At 39.4% G+C, this 24,458-nt stretch overlaps 1 protein-coding gene and 1 non-coding gene across 2 annotated transcripts; one reads left to right on the top strand and one right to left on the bottom strand.

Annotated features, from left to right (window-relative positions):
- The first annotated feature begins 1,535 nt into the window (after positions 1-1,535).
- On the top strand, positions 1,536-1,642 carry LOC144256308 (U6 spliceosomal RNA). Its single transcript, XR_013344080.1, has one exon. It is a non-coding gene; the product is annotated as a U6 spliceosomal RNA (small nuclear RNA).
- Positions 1,643-4,684: 3,042 nt separating this feature from the next.
- On the bottom strand, positions 4,685-24,458 carry LOC144256279 (B-cell CLL/lymphoma 9 protein-like). Its single transcript, XM_077801419.1, has 4 exons — positions 24,378-24,458; positions 16,658-16,847; positions 15,525-15,624; positions 4,685-4,824 (listed from the first exon to the last, which is right to left on the bottom strand). The coding sequence occupies exons 2-4, from the start codon at positions 16,789-16,791 to the stop codon at positions 4,813-4,815; spliced, it is 246 nt and encodes an 81-aa protein (XP_077657545.1). The 5' UTR covers positions 16,792-16,847; positions 24,378-24,458; the 3' UTR covers positions 4,685-4,812.

The raw sequence follows: 24,458 nt of genomic DNA, 5'->3' as shown, positions 1-24,458 counted from the left end.
TTAAAAAAGATTTCAAGCCCCTTTGCGTATCATTTGATAATGCTAGAAGAATACCTTACTATTCTGAATTGAACCTAAACCTGACTACCAATTTCCAAGAAATATAAAGCAACAGAGAGAGGCTGAGGATGTTAGCTCAGCACTTGCCTAGAATGCATGGAGCCCGAGGTTCAATCCCCAGCACCACCAAAAAAAAAAAAAAAGGCAATAGAGAAAACAGGTTAAATTGTTGTACTAGGGGGATGTCATTTATTCACCAAAACTACAATATATCCTAGAAGTCCCACAAACGTATTTTTTTCAATTATTGCAAAAAAAAGTTACATATATATATTGGTACCAGGGATTGAACTCAAGAGCACTTGATCACTGAGCCACATCCCCAGTCTCAGCCCCATTTTGAATTTTATTTAGAGACAGGGTCTCACTGAGTCACTTAGCACCTCACTTTTGGCTTTGAACTCGTGATCCTCCTGTCTCAGCCTCCCGAGCCACTAGGATTAAGGCATGTGCCACCATGCCCAGTCAAAATATATTTTAAAGAGCTATTTTTCAGATAGAAAGCCACAAGGGACATGTAATTGTCACCCCTAAGAGCAGGAGAACAAACAAGCGAGCATTCTACCTGGAGGCACCCTCTAGACCTCAGTTTGGGAAGGGGAACCCAAATGGGGCATAACAGTCTCACTGAGGAGAGAGAGACCAGAGTTCCAGGAGATTAAGCAGCCAAAAATATGTAGAGAAAACTACCAGAAAAATGGAAGCCACAAGAAAAAGAGTTCCAGAAATCTGCATGAAGGTGGTCTTCAGTTTGGGGCTACATTCTAAGCAGTACCTGCAAGGGCCAAGAACAACTATAAACTAACCAATCCCACAGTTGGCACTGAGCTGGGAGAAGTCTGGATTCCAGCTAGCCAGAGAGAGCTGACATACAAAAACAGTATGGTCAACAAGCTCATGAAGAAGTATTTGATCCAGGCATCATGGCACATGTCTGTAATCCCAGCAACTCGGAAGGTTGAGGCAGGAGGATCCCAAGTTTGAGGCTGGCAACTTATCAAGGGCCTAAGCAAGTTAGTGAGACCCTATCTCAAAAGAAAAAAAAAGTTCACTCAATATCATTAATTATCAGGAAATAAACTCACAAAGACATACCCACTAGAATGGCCCAAGTGCTAGTGAAGATGAAGTCAAGTGGAAGTCTCCTAAATTGCTGGTGGCAGTATAAAATGATTGTGGTCATTTTTTAGCATGGCTTGACAGTATTACATAAGATAAAAACATACATTAAATGTAGGAGGCAATTGCACTCCTAGATATGAGTCCACTTATAGTGGCATATATATGAAATAGTACTGTAGGAAAAATGAATCTATAGTTTAAAAAAAAAGTTATCAGTGGTTGCCTGGAACAGGTGGTGAAGGCACTCACTGGGGAGGATCCCAAGGAAACCCCTTTTCTAGTGAAAAAACTGTTCTATATCTTGATTATGGTAGTTTTTACATGGGTATCTACATTTGTTAAAACTTAAGAGTGTGCTTGCTTTGGCAGCACATATACTAAAATTGGAACAATACAGAAAAAATTAGCATGGTCCCTGAGCAAGGATGACACCCACATTTGTGAAGCATTCCATAGTTTTGTGGAACCAACCCTTCAGCAGATGAATGGATAAAGAAACTGTGGTACATATATGAAATGGAATATTACTTATAGCATTAAAAGAGAAAAAAATTATGGCATCTTCGGGTGAATGGGAATATCAGGTTAAGGGAAGTAAGTCAATCCCCAAAACCAAAAGCTCTATGTTCTCTCTGAAAGTGGATGCTGACCCATAATGGGGGTGAGGTGGGTGGCAAGGGGCATGGAAAGAATGGAGGAACTTTGGGCAAAGGGGAGGTAGGACAGGTGAGGGGGCATTGGGATAGGAAAGATGGAGGAATGAGATGAACCTCATTACCCGAGGTACATGTAGGACTACACATGTGTTGTGTACAACTAGGAAAAGTTTTGTTCCATTTATATACAATGAATCAAAATGCATTTTGCTATCATGTATAACCAATTAGAACAAATTAAAAAAAAAAACTCACTGATATTGGCTATCAAGGAATTACTGTTAAGTTGGGTGATGGTCCGTGGGTTCATTATACTATTCTCTATGCTTTTCTTTAAAGCTTTTCTAATTAAATTTATTTTTTAACTAGTACATAGAAACAAACATTATAATTATTGAAGTAGGTAACATGACATTTTGATGCATGTATACACTATGTAACGTTTAAATCAGTTAAATATATCTACCTCCTCAAACATCATTTCTCTATGGTAAAACTTTCACAATCTTTTCTTCTAGTATTCTGAAATGTACAGTATTTTATGGTTACCTATAGTCCCCTACTATTCTCTCTGCTTTTATTTGAAAGTTTCCATGATAAAAATACTAAAAATAATTTTTAAATTAAGATATAACTTCAAATATTTAAAGGATTTCTATGTAGAAAAGAATTCAATTTTATAGAGGAAATCATGTGGAGGAAAATTTGGAGTCAATACAAGGATGAACTAGACAACAGAAGAACATATAGCCTTGTAAGAGAGTGACTCATGCTAGGAAATACTGGTGTACAGGCCTCATAACTACTCGTCAGGGCCACAGTAAAGAAAATAACAGCAATGAGTGAGAAACTAGACTAACAGCCTTCCAAGGTTTCTTCTAACACTAAGATTCTACTAAGATTCCATTGATCAATGAATCTGATTGGTGCACATCTCCCAAACACATCAGAGCCTATTACTCTCCAGTCCTATCAGATATCATACTACTTGTTTAAGATTTTACATTGACTTGTTCATAATTTTTGCATATATTTGTTAAGTCCTTTTCTTAAGGCTTTCAAAAATCACGATCATGCCTTACACCTGTTAGACTCTTTTAGTCCTCGCACAATGTCCTGTACATACTGGGCCATCAAAATGCCTTTTTGAAATCTCCTTTCAAATCAGTCTCATAACATTGTGCCTCTTCTTTGCCACTCACGTCTATGTCTTACCTATCACTGTACAATCACTGACCATACCTGCACCACATTCGTGTCCCCCGACCTAGACCTAGAGGAGGGCTCTGTGCATACCTAAAAATATGAATAAAGAAATCCTTCCCTTATCGTGAGGCTGTTAACTTTCCAAGTGATGCTGATTCATTCTGATAATCAAATTATGACTGTGGAAGACTGCTTTAATCACTGGAAATATCATTATTCTAACTGCCTGGCTTGTACATACCCCTTACCCAGGTGGCTGCCACCATCATGAACAAACATGGAGCCAACTGAAAAATGATTTGTTTCTCCCCACCACATCTTTTCCACCCTGGTGGTCTTTCCTCCCCAGGTATTCATTGTCTTTATACCACCTTCTGACTGCCTACATGAGAATTAGGGGGTGCGTGGGGGTAAAACCCTTCAAAATGCCAGACACCTCACCAGACATTTTACCTTGTCAAATCATTTAATTCTTATGATTGGAGTAAGCATTATTTACATTTTTCAGATGAGGAAAACTTTTTTCAAAAGTTTAGTTATTTGCCCAAACTTCTAAATGATAACCTTGGGATTTGAAACCAGATCTTCCTGGCTTCAAAATCTATACATTTTACAAGGAAAACAACAACATCATCTTTCTTACACAAGTCTTGAAATAACACAACCTACAGGAAACAACTTCAGTTGAGGAGGATTACTGTAACAATGGCCCTAGGACCATCTTATCCTCCAACCTCTAAAAGCTTTCTCATTCCTATAATTAAATTCTAAAAGTCCAATATCAACAAATACCAATGGGGGGAGGTAAGTCCTAAAATGCTTAGATAAGCTTCTAGACAGATTAAATGTCTTGTTTGGATCATGATTTTCTTTAGAAATATCAGCCTTAAGTGACTCTTTCTAAGAAACAGATCTAACCTAATTCCTTTCATTCTTAAAACTTTCTAAGGATCCCCACTATTAATGGTCTAATGCTACTTTGGCTCATGACTTCGTTTAAGATTTGCTGGCCTCTCCAACAGGCCCATCCCCCTCCAACTTCACACTTTACAACACCAATTATTCACATTCTCCTGCCTTCCCCAAATATCCTCTCTTCATGTTTCCATTTCTCTGAACATATTTCTTCTGACTGCCAGCTTCCCCCACCATCCTCCACCCCAGCCTGTCTAATCAACAACAGACCACATGTCAGACTCCTGTTTGCTCTTTGCCTGTGCTTCAACCACATCTCAACCACTTTCTGACCTTATTGATCACCCTTCCAACCATAATAAATGCATTTATGGACAATAATGTTCTACCATCGAATAAATACCTCTCTTTCTGCCATTATCTTACTGTGTTTCAAGTGAATGCTGTTATCTCCCTGCCAGAATGAAAGGTTCTGAGGGGAAGAACCAAGTTTTTACAGGTGTGCAAATGTCCAGCCTTGGTAGACAGCAAATCTTCCTCATGTGCTTAACCAAGTAGCCATTAAAGCCACACCCCTATGGCTTTTGTTTCAGGAGCTATCTACTCAAAGGGTCAGGAGTCATTTTCATAAAGACATTTTAAGTTCTTCACTTCATGACCAGAAGCCACTTAAAAACTAATAATCAACATTCTAATTGAAGAAACTATGTCAAACTTACCATCTTAGACAAATAAAGCAAGAATGAATGTAACAAGAAAAGTATGCTGTCCAAAAGGGTGGCATCTTCTGGCTCTTCCACCTTTATCTCTAGTTGGTTTTCTGTATCAGCAGCATCAACAGGAGTATCTTCTGTTATAAGTAGCTCTAAAATTGAAAGGGGAAATGGCTATTTTATTTTATGCTATAGAATAAGAATTGTCTCTCTTCAGTTTCAATATTCATCGAGTGTTTCACTAAATATGAGTCACAGTGCCTGGAATATGTGGCTCTCCTAAAGACAATTAACACAGAGAAGAAAACTTCAAAATCCTAATTAGAGCTATTAGACCCTTCAATTATAAAATGAACAATCTCCAGTCTACTCTCCACTACTTCCATGGCCATACAACTGCTACCAGAACAATATTTACTCAAGGGAAAATTTTAAAACCAGAGATATATAGACAGGGTCACATTCAACAAACATGGATTTAGTGCTGGCGAAACCTTGTGTTTAAAATTTTAGGAAAGCTGAAAGAGAAGGAGTCTTGGTTTGCAGATTTGCAGGTGGAATGAGCCAAGGCTTAACACAGTATCTGGCACCTGGCAGAGATACTCAACAATTATTTATTGAATGGACAGATGACAGCTATTTAAAAAGAACACAGTAATATCAAGAGAGACTAAAGGGAATTGGATACAGACCTGCATTGAGGCTCTGTGAATGAGGTAGAATTCCAGTAAGAACTGAGAGCTTGTAGGGGTGGAATTTCAGTATGAGTTACATGAGCCTGGGGTTCGTTTGATTAAACAGCAGGAGTCCAACATACAGTTATTAAGAAGTTGGACCAGTTGCTTCTAAGGTCTTTCTCAACCCTGAGATTCCATTCACTACTATTTTTTTAAGCTTTTGCCTAACTTTTTTTTTTTTTTTAGTTTTTGATGGACCTTTATTTTATTTATTTGTATGCAGTGCTGAGAATCAAACCCAGTGCCTCACATGTTAGACAAGCGCTCTACCACTGAGCTATAACCCCAGGCCCTCCATTCACTATTAGTCTATGAATTTGACTGCTGGTGAAGGCTGCCCCATTGGCTCAGCATCTCAGCAACCTGAGCGGGCTGGCTGGGGTGCCGGCAGAGCCGTAGGGGACACACGCAGGGTCCTGAGGCTCTGTCATTCCTGCGCCCCACCCATCATCCTATGACTCCCTAGCCCAGCCCACGGGACTGGGGACCGGGGGGATCGGAGCCCCATGCGGCCCCAAAGAGCCACCACGGAGACCCCAGGCTGCCTGCCCGCCTGCACACTCACTGCTGCATTCGTCGTCTGCACAGAGTTTGTGCTTCCACAAGGGCTGGCCGGTGCTCGGGTCCGGTTGGCCCGGCACTCGCCAGGTTGGCCGTAGCATGAACAGCCAGAAGAGCAGCACCGGCGCCGCAGCCATGTTGTGGTCACCTTGGGGAGCCGGTGTGAGTAGACTGCGTCGGGCGTCAGGGGGCGGAGGTGGGGCTCAGGGGGGCGGGTGGGTAGCGAAGCACGGAGGGGTGGCGCCCGGGAAGGCTTAAGCCTTTCCCAGGTGACACCTCAGCAGGGATATCTGGGGGTCGATCCACAGACTCTACTGGAGAACGCACGGAGCTGGTGCTCCATCCTTCTCTAGTCAAGACCTTCTCCTCGACTGAAGACCTTCTCCTCTAGTCGCTACCTTGGCAACTAGAACTCTCCTTCTCGTCCAATCACCTGTCTTTGCTTCTGTGCCCTCACAAGGGACCCTCCACGTGATTCCAGTCATCACCCACCCATCCCCCCCCCACTCCGCCAACGGGTCCTTTCTGGCTTTCCTCAATGTCTCATTTCTGGTCCATCCTAAACTAGCCCACTCCACCATCACTCCCATCCCCCATTCCTGGTCTGGTACCTCCTTTTCTGAACTACCAAATCCCACCCATGACTTGTCACGGCTAGTCTAGGGTTCCAGGCTCCCTCCCCTTCAAACTCCTTGAGGTTCCTTGAAGCCCCACCCCAAGATCCCTCTGATTAGGAAAGGGGAAGGTGAATGGAACTGTGAGTGAGGGTGTGGCCTGCTTTTTTTTTAAGGCGGGGACAGGTGGGGGCAGAGAGATGGACATTAGTCTTCGGGCTAAGATCTTGAGATTCTTATCTTTATCCGTAAGGGAAGAAATTATTTAATTCAAAAGCATATTTTAACTCTCATTTTGTGCTACCATTCATGCCAGACACTGGACAAAGCCCTAGCATGGTGTGGGAGTGGATGAAAATCAAAAGACAAGATATCTATCTGGTCCTGGTCGGAAAAAGTCCACAACTTAGTGGGAACCAACTGACAAAACCGATTGTCAGAGAAGAAAGCTAGTAGTTAACATTTCTTGAATGCTTTACGTCCAGTTGTTATTCTGAAGGAAATTTAATTTTATTTTTTCTGACCTCTAAGAGGGATCTTACATTTTTCTACTTCCCTTTCCAAGACTATTCCCTCTTTTGCACTGTGTAATCTTGAATTTAAATTTGAATTAGTTGCATTGATTTTCCCTTGTGTTAATAGTCAAATTATGATACAATTTGAATTATTGAAATGCATATGGAGGGGTTTCTTATTTTTAATGAAAACTCACGTTTTTTAAAATTAGCACCTAGGGGACTATAGGTGGAGACTTAATATGTAGAGTCATCAGCATGATAATTGTAATTAAATAAACACAAATTAGTTCATGATAGATGATTTCACTTACTATTATAATCAGCTTTCTCCTCTATAAAACAGCACAATTAGTCCTAAATTGACATTCACTAATTGTATATTAGAGTTTCAAGGAAAACAATGAAGAGTTAGTGACTATCATAATGATTGAGATGTGTTTTGACATCAGTAATTATTATTATTTTTAAGATGGGGGTCTTGCTATGTTGCCTAACCTGATCTCCAACTCCTGGACTCAAGCAATCCTCCTGGCTTGGCCTTCTGAGTAGTTAGGACTACAAGTCACCAAACCAGCCCAGTAATTATTGTTTAGTAGATCTCTTTTTGGCCACTAAAATCACTACTAATATGATTGTATATGTTTGAAATTGGTTTTATGAGCAACATACAGATTTGATGCAATTCCCATCAAAATACCCATGAATTGGTGTGAATATACTTAGTATACAACGAGAGATATGAAAAATTGTGCTCTATATATGTAATATGAATTGCAATGCATTCTGTTGTCATACATAAATTTAAAATAATAATAACAATAATAATAAATGTCATTTTGCAGAACTAGAAAAAAAGTCCTGAAATCCATTTGGAAGAATAAAATATTCAGAATAGCCAAAACAATTCTAAGTCAATAAAGCAAGCTGGAGGCATCATCACAATACCTGACTTCAAATTATACTACAAAGCTATTTAAATAACCACTGCATGGCTCTGTCATAAAACCAGATACATAGACCAATGGGAAAGAAGAGAAGACACAGAAAAAGATCCAACACAGTTAACAGTCATCTGATTCTTGACAAAGATGCCAAAAACATATTGGGAGAAAAGACAGGCTTTAAACAATGGTGCCAGGAAAATTGGTTATCCATATGTAGACAAATAAGACTAGACCCTGTACAAACTTGAAAGAGATCAAAAGCCCAGGAATTAGACCAGAAACTATGCAAATCCTTGGAAGAAAGTATACGTTTGAGACTCCAGCATATAGGTACAGGCAATGACTTTCTTATTAGAACTCCTAAAGCTCAGAAAATAATAACAAAAGTTAATAAACAGAATGATATCAAATTAAAAAGCTTCTGCACAGCAAAGGAAACAATTAGTAACATGAAGAAAGAACCTAAGGAATGGGAGAAAATATATTTGCTAACTACTCTTTTTTTTTTTTTTTAAAGAGAGTGAGAGAGAATTTTTTAATATTTATTTTTTAGTTTTTGGCAGACACAACATCTTTGTTTGTATGTGGTGCTGAGGATCGAACCTGGACTGCATGTATGCCAGGCGAGCGTGCTACCGCTTGAGCCACATCCCCAGCCCTGCTAACTACTCTTTGACACAGGATTATTATCCAAACTATATAAGAAACTTTAAAAAACTTAACACCAAAACCTCAAATAACCTAGCTTAATTGGGCAAATGAATTAAACAGATACTTCTCAAAAGAAGAAATAAAAATGGACAGCAAATCTATGAAAATATTCAACATCATTAGCAATTAGGGAAATGCAAATCAAAACTACAGTGAGCTTTCATCTCACTCTAGTCAGAATAGCAGCCATCAAGAATATGAACGATATGGGGCTGGGGTTGTGGCTCAACAGCACATTGCTTGTCTAGCACGTGCGAGGCCCTGGGTTTCATCCTCAGCACCACATTAAAAATAAATAAATAAAAATAAAGGTATTGTGTCCAACTACTTAAAAAAAAAGAATATGAACAATAATAAATGCTACAGAGAATGTGGAGAAGAAGGGACACTTTTTTCTCTGTTGATAGGATTGTAAATGAATATAACCACTATTGAAATCAGTATGGAGGTTCCTCAAAAGACTAGGGAGGAAACCACCATATAACCCAGCTATACAACTACTCAATGTTTATCCTAAAGAATTAAAGTCATAATACTAGAGTAGTACATGCATACCCATGTTTATAGCAGCACAATTCACAGTTGCCAAACTATGGAACCAAACTAGGTGCTTATCAAGGATGAATAAATAAAGAAAATGTGGCATATACACACAATGGAGCTTTATTCAGCCATAAAGGTGAATTATGTCATTTGCTGAAAAACGGATGAAACTTGAGAACATTCTGTTACACAAAATAAGCTAAACTCATAAGATCAAGGGAGCCTGTTTTCTCTCGGATGTGGAAGCAAGAGAGGAAAAAGGAAAAAAAAAGGGAAAATCAAATGGAGATCAGTAGAGTGTAGGAAAGGGACCAGGAGAGGGAGGAGTGAAGGGAAAATACTGGGGAATGATATTGACCAAACTGTAGTGTTATATTGTGCATGTAGAAATATGTAACGACAAATACTGCCATGATTTACGACTATAATGTATCAAAAAAATGGAAAAAATAAAAGAAAGCAAACAAGAGAACAAAATTGCTTTCATGTATGTATGTATGTATGTATGTATACAGCCTAGCCAAACATAATCTATTGTGAGCATAAACAATAATACTCTGGAACAGTGATGAGCAAATCATAGCTGTAAGCCTGACACTGTTTTTTTTAAATTGTTCTCTTTCTTCCTTTTCTCTCTCTCTCTCTCTCTCTCTCTCTCTCTTTCTGAGTAGTTGTGACTGTTGGAGCACACCACGGTGTCCAACAATGACACTTGCTTTTGTAAACAAAGTTTTATTAGAACACAGAAGCTTATATTATTTACCCATAGTCTAGGCTGTTTTTGTGCTACACTGGCATTTGAGTGGCAATGAAGACTTGCCTACAAAGTCTAATATATTTATTATCAGTCTCTTTTCAGGAAAAGTTTGTTGATCCCTGATTAGATTATAGATTAAAGTCAGCAGAATGAATACATAAACATTTCTTTTCTTACGACTAAAATTGGCTGTATGAAATGAGATAAATGATCTATTAATTGCCAAGATAAATGTCTCTTCCCTATAGAAAGTGTGTATTCAGGACTAGAAATCTTGGCACTGTGTCATGTCAAATGTAGGAAAAAAACCTGGCAGTTCATTTTGATGAGACTTAAGAAATTTCTTTTCCAGGGCATTTTGAGGTATATCTAAACTTTGTAGATAATACAGGGAAGAACATTTTAATCTGCAAATAGATTATGTTCATTATTAGTTTGTAATCATTTCACAACTATCATATAACATTAAAGCATCATAAGAGACTGCCTATCATAATAGAAACTTTTATGACTCTAGCCATTAACATGTATTTTTCTAGTTATTGTAGACCTATACTTTTAAGCTAGTGCTATTGGTAAAATATATGATTATTTAAGTCTGATTGCCTTACTAATTTTGACCAGTTTATTTTTCAGATATCCATTTTGGGGTTTACTCTTTCAATTAATTTTGCGTTCCATGGGCAATGAAATTGTTGTTGAGTATATAAGATGTTGCAGTTTCTATGTAAGTTCACCTAAGTGCCTCTACCACTATTGATGGGCAAGGATATAAGTAAGTTAGTATTTTTACTTGAAACTATTATAGATCTACTGTACTGGATTTGTTTTCCTGACACAAAAGAGTATAAAACTAGAAAAACTAAACATTTTCAGGTATTAATTTCAGACATGACTGTAGGCCTGGTGCACAAAACACAATTAGGGAGATGAAGCTCAAGTAAGAGGGTGGTCATACTGAGTTAAGGAGAGAATTATCAAAGTGCAAGATTATCATAGTGGTTGGAATTTTGTGGACAAGAATGTCTGAGCTATTTATGGTGGGTGCAATGTGATTATGTGTGTGTGTTAGAGAGAGAATACTAAAAGCCTGGAGGAAATTCATTTTTGATATGAATGTACCAGATGGGACTCTTTAAGGCTTAGCAGAGTTTGACTGCTATATGAAGATGATGCTAAATGGCAATGTTGGAAGAAATTAGGTTTCCAGCAGAGTCAGGTTGCAGCAGCTTCACTAATATATCAGGTACTTAATTAAGAGTTCAGAAATAAGCCTTAGCAAAAAGAACCACACACAAAAGAGTAAAGGGAAAATGGTAGACCTAAATTTGAAATCAAAATTGAATCATGCTGAAAATGTACGTGGCAGCCAGAAAGGAAAAAGGAAAAGAAAGGTGTGTGTGTGTGTGAAAGGAATCTGACGACAATCAAAGGGAGATCAGTAGAATAGAGGAAAGGGATCAGGGGAGAGAGGAAAGCAGGTAAAAGAGAAATACTCAAGAATGATATTGGCTAAGTTTTATCACTATATTGTACATATGTATGAAAACATAACAACAAATCCCACCATTATGTACAAGTATAATGCACCATGAAATATGGAAATAAAGAAAAATACCAAACCTAGTGAGGCGTGGTGGAATATGCCTATAATCCCAGTGACTCAGGTGGATGAAGCAAGAGGATCATGAGCTCAAAGCCAGCCTTAGTAAATCGAGGTGCTAAAGCAGCTCAGCAAGACCCTGTCTCTCAATAAAATACAAAACAGGTCTGGGGATGTGGCTCAGCAATTGAGTACCCTGAGTTCAATCTCTGGTACCAAATAATAATATGATCTAATATGATCAAAACAATTCACCAATAATTAGCCTGCATGACACATAAAACAGAATATCCTTTATAGGAAGACAACATAATCCAGACTTCCTATGATGTATCATCTATAAATGACCAGAATATAATTTAAAAAATGTTTTTTGGTACCAGGGATTGAACCCAGGGGTGCTTAACCATTGAGCCACAACCTCAGCCCTTTTTTGGCATTTTATTTAGATACAGGGTCTCACTGAGTTGCTAAGTGCATCCCTTAGTTGCAGAGGCTAGCTTTGAACTCTTCTTTTTTTTTTTTAACAATTTCAATTTTTAATAATGGAAATGTTTTGCTATTCCAGAAAAAATTTCAGGGGAGAAAAATCTTCCCTATAAAAATAAACTCATCAAAATTATAAATATTATAACTTTTTTACTTCTGCAATTTAAAATGCTCTCCTGCAATACCACCCCTTCATATAACACCTTCCCTGTACCATCACATTTTGAAGAGAACACAGTATTACAGCAAAGCTCAGTTTTAATTTAACATAACATTTGTAAAATGACTTTTTAAAATCTTTGGCCTTCAGAGCCTTTATTCTTATTTTACAACATTTAAAATGCTGCTGCAGTAACCAGTGTTTGGGAGAGAACATCACTCTTCTAGAACCATGAACAGACAGAATTTTAATACAATAACTTCCAAATTGTAACTTGTAGTGCACATGACAGGGAGGTTTGGATAAACAAAGAGAATATGCCTATTTCAGACAATCTACTTCAAGTAAAAAAAAAAAAAAAAAAATCCAGATACCCATCAGCTACTACTTCAGGTTCTAACAGTGTCATGAATCTGAGAAACAAATGCTTCACAAACTATAAGTTTACTGGGATGAGTAATTAAAAGACCAGGTGGTTGATAACAGTATATTCAAACCCAATCCGCAGTCTGAATAGGAAAACCAGTATTAAAATCATGAAGGCATTCCCTGAACAACAAAGGCCAAGTGTTGGATGACAATGTCACTAAAACCTCATTGATGCACTAAAAAGAAGTTACATGTAAAATTAAACAATGTGTGCCATGCATAATTTATTAGTTTTGAACTCTTGATCCTCCTGCCTTAGCCTCCTGAGTCGCTGGGATTATAGGCATGTAGAATATCATTAAATTTTGCCAGAATGCAAAGAAGATAGAAAAATGAGAACCACAAGAGAAAATATCACATATAAAAAAAGTTCCGTGAGCTGACCCAGATGTTAGGATTAGCAGAAAAAAAATTTAAATAGTTTTTATAACTAATTTCAAGGAGTTAAAGAAAATCTTAATCATAATGAATAAGTAGATATGGGTGTCAACATATAAATAAAAAATTTCTTTTAAAAGAAAAAGTATAGTATTTGAAATGAAAAATTCATGAAACAAATCTATCATCAGATTGTATAATGCAAAAACAGCAAAAAGTTAACTTGGAGATAGACCAATAAAAATTATCTGGTCTAAAAATCAGAAAGAAAAAAATAGAGACTTGGTTACTATCAGTACAAAGTGACCTAACATACATATAATTAGATTTCTAGTAGAGGCATAAATTGTACAGAAAAAAATATTTAAGACAATGATGGCTAAAATTATCCCAAATTAACAAAAAAGATGTTAACAGATTTAGGAAACTCAGTGAATACTAAGGTTAGTTACAAAGCAAATCACATCTATATGCATCAGAGTCAACTGTAAATAATCAATTAGGAGGAAAAAGGTCTTGAAGGCAATTAGAAAAAAGTGGTGTGTTATGCATTGGTAAAAATGACTAAAATGATAGCTGACTTCTTATCAGAAATGAGAGGTTAAAGTTAATGGAAAGGTTTCAGGTGCTAGAAGACAAAAACTGCTAATCCAGGATAAATACTCTTCAAAACTGGAAGCAGAATAGACATTTTCAAATAAATAAAAAGTAAGAAAATTCAATACCAATAGATCTCTACTATTAACAATGCTAAAAGAACCTCTTCAGGATAAAAGGAGATGATCCATCAAGTAGAAACAGATGCACTGTGTGTTTTAGTTCACTGTGTAATAAACTTAATGGTTTAAAATTAAAATTCTTTGTTATTTCTCCTTATTCTATGATTTGGCTTTACATAACCTGATGGGTCCTTTGCTCTAGGTATTTATTACTGCTTATGCGGTTTCCTTTAGCAGGGATTGTTTAACCAAAGGTAGAACTGACAAAATAGCTTCGTTTACATGTCTGCTAGCTCAATTGGTTGGGTCAGGCTTATCTCCTCAAATGCTTTTAGTCATTCAGTCATTCTAAATTTTTTTATTTGTTGATTAGATTTCTAGAGGATAAAAGTAGAAGGTATACACCTTCCCAAGGTGTTAGGTCTAGGATTGGCATGGCATCACTTTCACCAAAAATATATTTTGTTCACTAAAACAAGACAAAAGACCAGCCCAGACTCAGCGGGTGGGAAAATAGATATTACTTCATAATGAGAGAAGCAACATGATACAGGAATGTGGAGAATTTGGGGTAGATATTTTTAAAGACAATGCACCATAAACAGAAATGAAAAGTACTAGAAATAGTAAAATGTAGGTAAATATAAAAGGCAATATGTATACATATTTATTCTTTTAATTTCTTGGAAACATGACTAAGGTAAAAAACATAGGATATACAGCTGTAATATGTATGACGACAAAGCACAAAAGACTTGGGGAGATGTGAGAAAGTATCAAAATTTAAACTATGAAAACTGTGATAAATTAAAGAATGCATTTCATAATTCCTGGAAACATTGCTAAAACAATAATGTAAAGCAATACAGCTAAAAGCTAATGGATAAATTAAATAAAATTTAATTTTTATTTAATGTAATTTTATTTAATTACATTTAAAAAATATGAATAGAATGAAAACAAGAAATAGATAAAAATACATCATGAATAGTAAGCCAAGGTACCCAGTGGTCCCCCAGACAACAAGCATTTTAAATATAATGATACTCTCCATCTCTGAGTAGTGCAGATACCTGGGAAATATAAAATCCCTCAGTTCAGGAAAGCTCAAGCTCTGCTATGTCCACAGAGATGGAGATTTCTTTGATACACAAAGTAGACAAGATGGCACCGATTTTATCTGGAATTATGACTTTGCTTACTGTCATTTAACTTTCCCATGATTAAGACTCATACCAGTTTTAGAGTTCATGCTCTCTGAACACAGGGACTGTGTCTTGAGCTTCTTAGCATTCCCCACAGCATCTGGTGCAATGCCTGGACAATGCCAGACACCAGAAACGTCGTTTGGTTCAATTTAATCAACTATATGCATTAAAATAAACACTGCATATTTTTTCTTCAACTAATTCAAGAATGTTATTTTTTTAAAAATCTGCTCTACACATAGGGTTGAATTTAGATTTTCCTAGAGATGGTGACCCTGGAATATCTGTGTAACTCCTCTTTTGTTTAGCACCTTCTTCCCCTCACGCGTCATCAGTCTACCAGCATCTGATAGAAAGGCACGGTGTGACATGCCTAAGGCCCTACAATGCCAGGGTCACACTAGATATCCAGAATACAGCTCCTTGTCAATCACCACCCCCTCCTGGGCAGTCACTGTGGACCCACTTCTCAACCACATACCAGAGGGGCTGTGCTTCCGTCCGCCTTGCTGCTGGAGATGTTCTGGATGGGGAAAGAGACGATGGTCTCAACCTGGCCCTTCAACACGGCTTCGGCAGCTCTGCAGAGACAAAAGGGCAACATGCTAGGCCATGTCTCTGTCTCACTCACTGTGACCCCAACTGGACCCCACGCCGGACCTCTAAGGGAGTGGAAGGAGAAGCACCAAGAACCACCAGAGATGTTGGATAAGAAGAAACCAAGGGGCTGGGGGTGGCTTAGTGGTGGAGCGCAGCCTGCCATGTGTGAGGCTCTGGGCTCGCGTCTCAGCACTATACGTAAGTAAGTAAATCAACGACTAAAAAATAAATTTAAGAACAGAAGAAGAAACCAAAGGAAACATTTTATTATCATCAAACACCTGAAACTAAAAGACAGCCATGAATGTACCCCAAAAGAGGCACTAAAAAAACAAAACCCCAAACTTTCTTCTTCTTCTTAATGAACCTACTATTAAGGTATTTTATAGAAGATCCTAGTTCAAAATCCCAAACTGAGAAGAGTGAACACTAAAATCTCAAAACCACCCAGGGATAGGGAAAGTTTAAGTTTGTTAAGATTCACTTTCTATCTTAAGTGAACAAGAAAAGAAAAAAGTGCATACAGGGTACTTTTTGACGAATAAATGAATAAAAATCGATTCAGCCATCCACTCAGAACATATATAGCAAAACGTTCACGGTAATTATGTTTAAATTCCAGAGGTTTTTCTTTTTAGTGTTTTTTTAAATTTTAATCATTCCACTATAGACATTTACTACTTGGAGCATTTAAAAAATAATAATAAGCAAATTGTAGAAAAGTGTTTATTATACAATCACTCTTCTATGTTTAAAAAAGGTAGATGTGTATATTTGTATTAGCACAAAAAAATTTCTGAAAGAAAAGTCAAGGAAGTATTATCAGTGGTTGCCTCTGGGGAGTAGGATGGGGAAGGATTTATATTTTATTTTATCTCTTTTTGTACTGTTAACTTTACATGATACAAGAGGGGAAAAAAATCAATCTGCAAGGGGAAGGGGAATAAGAATTAAGGTCCCCTCTCCCCACACACACAAGTGACGTTCAATAGCAGGACAGTGCCATCAACTTACTTATTGGCCATCTCAGTAGAAAACACATACACCACTTTGGCTGGAGTCTTCTGAGCAGGTGTGGGCTCTGGGGCAGTAGCTTGGCCATGGGAAGGGGTGGAAGACCTGGGGACTGTGGCGGTCGATGGGGTCATGGAGTGTGGTGTGTGCTGGGAATCCTGGGACTTTATATGGTCAGCAGAATTACATTCTAAAAGAATAAAAGACTCATTGTCATGGAAAGACTGAGACTCTTTTTTTTCTGCCAGCATTTACAGCATCACAACACAAACCCACCTTGAGAATTTCAAGGAGAAATTATCTTGTTAAGAGGAAACCTTCTTTCTACTTATAAAATTTCAAACACTCGTCTCCCTACATGACTCACTACAAAGCACCCTCCCTCCTCATTTCTGTAAATAGAATACATCCTTCAGATATCAGTATAACTGTACCTCCCTCCTGGTAACAGTTTTCAAACTTCTTGGACTTGCCTAGATGCCCCAGCTAATGGAACTCATAGTCCCCTAACTTCTCTTACTTCAGCATTCATGAAACTTCATTGTTTGTTTAACGATCAGCTTCTAGATACACTCAAATCCTTAAGGACGGCTACTGCATCTATCTTACTGACCATGGTACCCCTAGCATCCGCTTGGTGTTGGCCCTCATAGTAGGCCTCCCAAACTTAAGGAGGCCTTCTAACACCTGAGGGAGGAAGGAAAGGAAAGGAAAGAAAAGAAAGGAATAGAGGTAGGGAGGAAAGAAAGGGGGAACAATCACCCAGGTTTTCTTTTCTTTTTTTTTCCCCACAATATTGGGGCTTGAACCTAGGGCCTCTGAATGCTAGGCAAATGCTCTACCCTGAACTAAAACTCCAGGCCTTTTATTTTTCATTTTGAGTCTCCAGGCCAAAGACATGCATAAAAATGTGGCCAGTCCTATGAGGTACCCTGTCAAACTATGTGCATCCCCCTGGGCAGCACTCAACAAGGTGGTTCCAGACTAGGCTCCAGTGAGTAGAAAAATGAGAAGAAACAGTTTCGTTATACCCTGTGAGAACTCCTGAACCTGACTCCTATTCTCCCCACTTGACCGAGCTAGCCTTTCTGGCCTCCAACAAATGTCAGAGGCTTTCCCTCAGGACACCGACTTCCCTCTTTAGAGCTTGGGCTCTAAAGCCCAAGCTCCTCAGGACTCCACTCTGGGCCCTCTGCTGTGCTCATCCTGGAGTTCTCTCCATGCCGACAGCTCCCAGATCCCCACGAGGCTCAGCCTCCATCGGCGGACTGCACCCACCCCTACACTTCACACTTCCCCAGACAGGTCCAACCCGACAGGATCAAACATGAGTTCTTATCTCTGTGTAGTCTTCCTCCTTCAGTTTCCCACACTTTAATAAATGTCTCCTTTATCCACTCAGTTGCTCATGTCAGAAATTTGGGAGTCATTCTTGACACTTGTCTGCTCACCCCCACGTCAAGTTTGGACATTTTTGTTTAAAGAATGAAGTCTCAGCTTGTTTCTTCTTCAGAGAAGGAAGGTTCCTTAAAACCAGGAATCTACACGGGATTCTGCATTACATTCTTCTCACAGCATCCTGCATTTTTCCATGTTTATAATTACATGTGTAATTATGTGATCATCTGTGTAACATTCATCTCTAACAGCACACCAGAAGCTCCATGAAGGTGGGGACGAAGACCAACTTGCTCATCCCTGTATTCCCAGAACTTACTACAATGCCATGAAAAATATTGGTTTTTATCCACAAAGAAAATGATATCAACATGGAGAAGAAACATCTGCATTCTCACACTCACTATAGCATTTACAATAGCCACAATGTGGAATCAACTCAAGTATCTGTCAGCAGATGAACAGTTAAAGAAAGTGTGTTGCATTCATGCACACCCTCTGGAATACTATTTGACCTTAAAAAAAGATGGAAATCCTGTCATTTACAACATAGATGAAACTAGAGAACATTAAGTGAAATAAGCCAAGCACAGAAAGACAAATATTGCATGATCTCACACACAGAACTGAAAAAGGTTGAACTCAAAGAAGTAAATAGTAGGATGGTGCTTACTAAGGGACAGGAGGTGAAGAGGGGAGTTGGGTGATACAGAGGGGAAAAGGTCTGTGAAGCAATGCCCAAACTTCCTGAAGACCACCATTCAAAGCCAGGCCTGTGCCCCAGCGCTCTCTCCACCTGTGTACTCACCGAACCCCCCCCCCATCACGACACTGCAGTGCTCATCCTGGAGGTGGGGAGTCCGGAACCCCTTTCTTAAAGGTGATCTCACCTGGAAGACGGTAAGTAGTGGAAAAAAATTCCTAAATAAATTTAAAAAAATAAACCACATCAATTTGTCACTTAATAGCTTAAGAGAAAAACAGGTTTCCCACTTATTCTAAAATATTAATTGACAAGAAAATTGTCATCTCCATGTAAACAGAACCTACTCCCAATTATGAAAGGGTAGATATACAATCTGCAGATAATCCAAGACCCTGTAGCTTCTCCTCCTTCCCAACTGCGTATTTCACTGTCAGACACTAGAGAAATACTGGGTGAAATCAAAATTTAGTTTTCTACTTTTGAAGTTTCTGGGCATTTGGTCGGGGTACTTTTGCTTCTGCCTATTTCTTGTGAATATAGAGAATTGAGCACTGACTGTAAAGGTGAAAAGACAAAATTCCAGATGTGCTTTTGAATTGACAAAGTGAAGACCATTCGTGGTTCCTCCCTCCTCTCAACTGTATCTCTACAGGGCAAGCATCCAGCAAGAAAATGTATTTTCATATACCTTGGAAGGAACTTAGGGCTGAGCAACCTGGCCATGTGATCTCCTTTTATTCAACCCCTACTATGTGCAAAATGCTTAAGATTAAGCCAGCAGAACAAATACTGGTCAAGGAGAACTATTTTCAATATTAGTCCTCATATACTAGAGTTCTGACACTAAGCCCCCCACCTTTGCCCAGAATTTATAGTTTTGAAATTGCAAGGAAAAACAGTTCCAGACTGTGTTACGGCCAAATTATTCAGAATTTTTAAAAGGAGACTCTATAGGTTGCTGTAAAGTTTTAGGTAAATTCACAAATAAATTTGACCAAGCTCAGAATCACCTCTAAAATTCCAATTTCAGCTCTGACAACGATGCTTTCCTACTTTCCTATTCTAAGTTTATTAGAACTATGTCATGTTTAACAAATTTCATTTCTATGCTATGACCACTACTCCATAAAAGGCATATAAGGCAAACTTAGAATGTGCAACTACAAGGCCTCAGGATTCCATTCTGAACTCATTCTTGACTTGTGGCATGCCAACTAATAAAAGGCTTCTTCTCAGCAAAAGTACACAATAGGAAAAACCAATCTTTCCCCACCAGCAGGAAGACTGCGGAGGAAAGTAAACTCTACATAGGGTATGTCTAGACCTTGGTCCACATAAAATATCAATGTATGTTTTAGTACTTATGAGGTAAAATGTATCTATTGACCTTCAATAACTAGCAAACATTCAAAGAAAGAAAAATTCATATTAAACTGAAGAATCTCGACAACATTCAAGCACTTAAAAATGAATTTCAACTACTTGATTTGAATCATTTAGAATAATAGCTACCCAAGGTAGTATTTAGAATAAATTTCCCTTCTCTGTGAAATTCTTCTAGATTGCCAACTGTCCCCCATATGTCCTCTATGGCCACATAGCATTGTATTAACACTATTATAACACCTATGAAACTGTGGCACTGTTATATGTAGACAGGGGACTCCCTGAGGACCATGTCTTTCATCACCTCAGCACCTGACACCCAGGAGAAACTCAATAAAAGAGGGTTGACGCTTGCATCATAATGGGATTGAGCACTGCCACCTTCACCTTGCATTTCTAGGAACCAAAGGTGACGGGGCAAATGCCTGTTCAACCTGTTCAACCAAAGGTGACAGGGCAAATGCCTACCACCTGTCTTACTCCTCAGTCTCCTGAAGTGACTTACGCTCAGTCCCTCCTCACAGAAAAGTATAAGGTAACTGCACTTGCAGTTTTGACTTGCATTTATTTGATGACTTTTACCTTAGGAACTGCTAGAATAATGAACCAATACAATTTTAGCTTAGAAACAACCCTATGGATACAAAAACAAAAACTCCCCAAAATGCAGACCGAATCCCGGAAGTTATGGGCTTATTATCAAGTTCTTTACCTTTCAAGGTGTCCAATTTGCTCTCTTCTTCTACATCAGGACACAAGAGCTTTCTGAGAATGATCTCTGCCACCCAAACAGAAGGAAATTTTTAAATCAAAGTGGAAGGACACTAGCTAGTCCCACATTCAGTCCTACAAGGACAAGATGAAAGTTAAAGTTTATACCCAAGTTCATACTGATTCCAAAGAAAACCACCCATTCCACAATTTTCTGTGGTCAAAGCAATATCTGGAAAAGGCAATAAAAAAAGCACGCTGGTCAAAAATGGGAAAGGAAGGCAAAACCCACTAGAACTCAGAATACAAGTTGGAGATACATACCCTGCAGCCCAAATCTAGCCCACTGAGGAACAGTTATGATTAACAGGTAACTGAGAGCTTATAGAGCAAAATTCACCAAATACAAAAATTTCATATGAATTATTGTTTTTAACTTTTTCCACAGTCAAGAATAGCCACCATAGGTTGTAAAATGGACTTTTATTTCATATGTCCCTGTTCTTCAAGTGGTAGAGATACTGAAAGATATCACAAAGCCTAAAAGGCAAGTGTCCATAAGAAATGATAATTTAACTTCCCCAAATTGCTTTGTCTAGGAAAAAAACAAAATCCACTGGTTTGCAGCAGGCATTCCCCAACCTGGGAATCACTGACTCCCAAGGCTTCTGTGGAGAGACTTCAGGGAGGAGGTGTGTCTATGGACCTTTTGGGAAAAATTTCTTCAACTGTGGTTATAGTTATAATAATTCATAAAAGTATTAGCAATCCTGTGACTATGTTACCAAAATAACCACAAGACATTTTCATGTCAACATTATAGTTGTTGTAAATACCCTAATATAACTTAGTATAGTCATTGCTACTTCAAAATTATAGTATCATTAAACTGAGGCTACATTTTATTATTCAGTGTGTTATAAAGAAGAACATACATCACTATACCACAATTAACATTTTGATAACTATTTACATTTCATAAGCAATTCTATGCTCTTTATTTTGTGTATTTAAAAAATATTTTCAGAAGGGGTCCTTTGTTAAATTGCTAAAGGGGTACATGGAATATAATAGTTAAGAACCCCCAATCTAAAGCAAATAAAGTTTCTGCAGACTCAACCATCATATCCCCAAGGCCAACAGAAGCTAAGTCATCCCACCACACTATTTCGTAGCTGGAGAAAAGTAAACTGCCAGGAAGCAGAGAAACACATTCAAGGCCACATGCACACAGAGTTAGCAAAGCCCAGGTGAGCACTCACAGCATCTATCTTTCCATCCTCTCTTGGTGACCTTTGCTTACATTTCTGCAATTTTCATCAGTATTCCTATTTTGCCACTAAATGGACAGAGGTAATACCTTTCAAAATTAATATAAAACCAAAGCTCAAACAGAACAAGACAGCTTGATAAGCTTGTTGCTATAATTGTTACAACAGCTGAATTTAGTGTGCTAGTGAGATGGTAATTTTGTAGAGGTGAGAAAAAGTTAAGACTACATAACCTCATTCTCAGAGGTGTTCAAAGTACTTTGGAGATAAGCATTAACTTGATATGCTGAAATGCAGTTATGTGTGATTCGAGCGGGTAGCATTACCACTTCATAGATGGGAGAATAACAAGAGATTTGTTCAAAGTCACCATAAGGCAATTGGAGAGCTAAGGATTCCACGTTCAGGCTTTAACCACTGATCCAAGCCACCAGGATCAAATAATAAGTTGATTACACACTTGTGAAATCTCTCTTTTTTCTCCCACAAAACCAGAGTATTTTCTTTTGAATTACAAGAGCAGACACTTCTGAAGGCTAAGGGGGAAACATCTCATACAATAAATTTCAATGTATACAAGTACTTTTTGCTTCTGTTAGTCATCTAAACATCCAAGTTAAGAATGGTTTGCACAAGGGCCAGTTATGTACTACTCGCCTTATAAAAAGAGAACTACATGAAGACTGTAATTTCATCTTTTAGCCAATGACCTCCATGTCTGTCTATCCTATTATCACCTTAAATTCAGTACAGTTATTACAAAAGAACATGCTAATGGTTCAATACCAAATCTCTAGGTCATAAAACTACCAAATGTCACACACACACACACACACCCCACTCTGAACTTTTCTAAAACTTTAGATTTTCTCTTCTTATCCAACCATCAAACAATTAATGGAACCACCAGTTAACTAACAGCTCCTTTTATTTACCTCTCTAATAGTCTGGGTCTTTTTCAGCAGTAAATAAAGAGGATTGTCTTAAATTTTTATTTAGGAGCATTATGTTTATATACACAAATATTTCTTCCTTGCTAAACTTCCCAGTCACTGGGAATCAAACAATCATGTTGCACTGTCTCCACAATCACAGGTTCTAAACACAGGAAGTCTTACTATCTAACATTCTTTTGTCCCCTCCTTCCACTTTTCAACTATTTTACAACTTAGACTTTCTGTCTGCTAATTCTGATTCATCACGTTGTGCTCAGTGCACAAGAGCCCAAATCTCTGCCTCAAGAACAAACATTTAGCCAGGCATGGTGGTGGGTGCCTGTAAATCCCAGAAGCTCAGGAGGCTGAGGCAGGAGGATCTAAAGTTCAAAGCCAGCCTCAGCAACTTATTGAGGCCCTAAGCAACTTATTGAGACCGTGTCTTAAAATAAAAAATAAAAAAGGGCTGGGGATGTGACTCAGTAGTTGAGTACCCCCTGCGTTCAATTCCTGGTACAACAAACAAACATTTAATTCCTTAATAAATCGAATGCTAACAAATACTTCATCACATAACACTGACCAAAAGGTGGCTTCTAAGCCCCTCATTCCTTTTCCCACGGAGCCACCTGGGTCCACCTGACACAGGTGACTGGCGTCACTGCTGGCTCACCTTGGAGACTCTAAGACCAGAGACTTGGAGACTTTAAGACTAGCTAAGGCTCTGGTCCCCTAGTCCCCTGCCCGCCCGTCTGGTAACTTCCCTGGCCCCGGGCTGCCCCTGGGGCTCGCCCCCTGACAGGCTCTTTCCTAGCTCCCCCAGCCCAGGCTCTGGGAGGGCGGGCTCAGGCCTCCTCCTGGAGGCTCGGTGGCCTCCTCAGAAGGCCCCCAGCAAGACTGTCACAGGCCTCGGCCCTCCCTGGGGACAGGATGGCCAGCCCTGCCGTGCTCTCCTGGGGACGTCTCCGTTTCGCCAGTCTCACCAACACTCACCGGTGACATCCTAACAGTCGCGGCAACTTTGGAAGGCGGCGGCCGCTCCGCTGCGGGCACCCGGGGCGCCGCGACCTCACCTGCCAGCCCGCCCCTCGGCACCCGCCCGCCGCCCAGCCGCCGCGGCCCGCGAACTGTCCTGCGCCGCACGCTCCCGGGTCGCGGTTTCCCGCCTCGGCCGCAGCCGCGCTCCGCCCCGCATCCCCGGCCTCCCTGGCCCGCGGCCCGCTCGGCTCGGCGCACCCCCGCGGGCGCCCGCCCGGCCCCGGGCCGCAGCCCGACCCGCGCCCCCGACCGCCGCCCTCCCCGGGGCCACTCACCCTGAGGCGGGCTGGGGCGCGGGCGGCGGCGGGCGGGCGCGCGGCTCTCAGCCCCCGGAGGCCGGGGCCTGCGGCAGCGGC

Source organism: Urocitellus parryii, chromosome 7, assembly GCF_045843805.1.
Source record: "Urocitellus parryii isolate mUroPar1 chromosome 7, mUroPar1.hap1, whole genome shotgun sequence".
NCBI lineage: Eukaryota > Metazoa > Chordata > Mammalia > Rodentia > Sciuridae > Urocitellus > Urocitellus parryii.
The sequence above is the reverse complement of the archived record's forward strand: the minus strand, read 5'-3'. Positions and strand labels throughout refer to the sequence as shown.

Bases quoted from the DNA above. Each gene is read 5' to 3' on its own strand.
- LOC144256279 (XM_077801419.1), bottom strand. From the start codon at position 16,791: ATGACCCCATCGACCGCCACAGTCCCCAGGTCTTCCACCCCTTCCCAT. The intron at 15,625-16,657 runs GTAAGTTGATGG...TTGTCTCTGCAG, and splicing joins TCTACTGAGATGGCCAATAA to AGCTGCCGAAGCCGTGTTGA.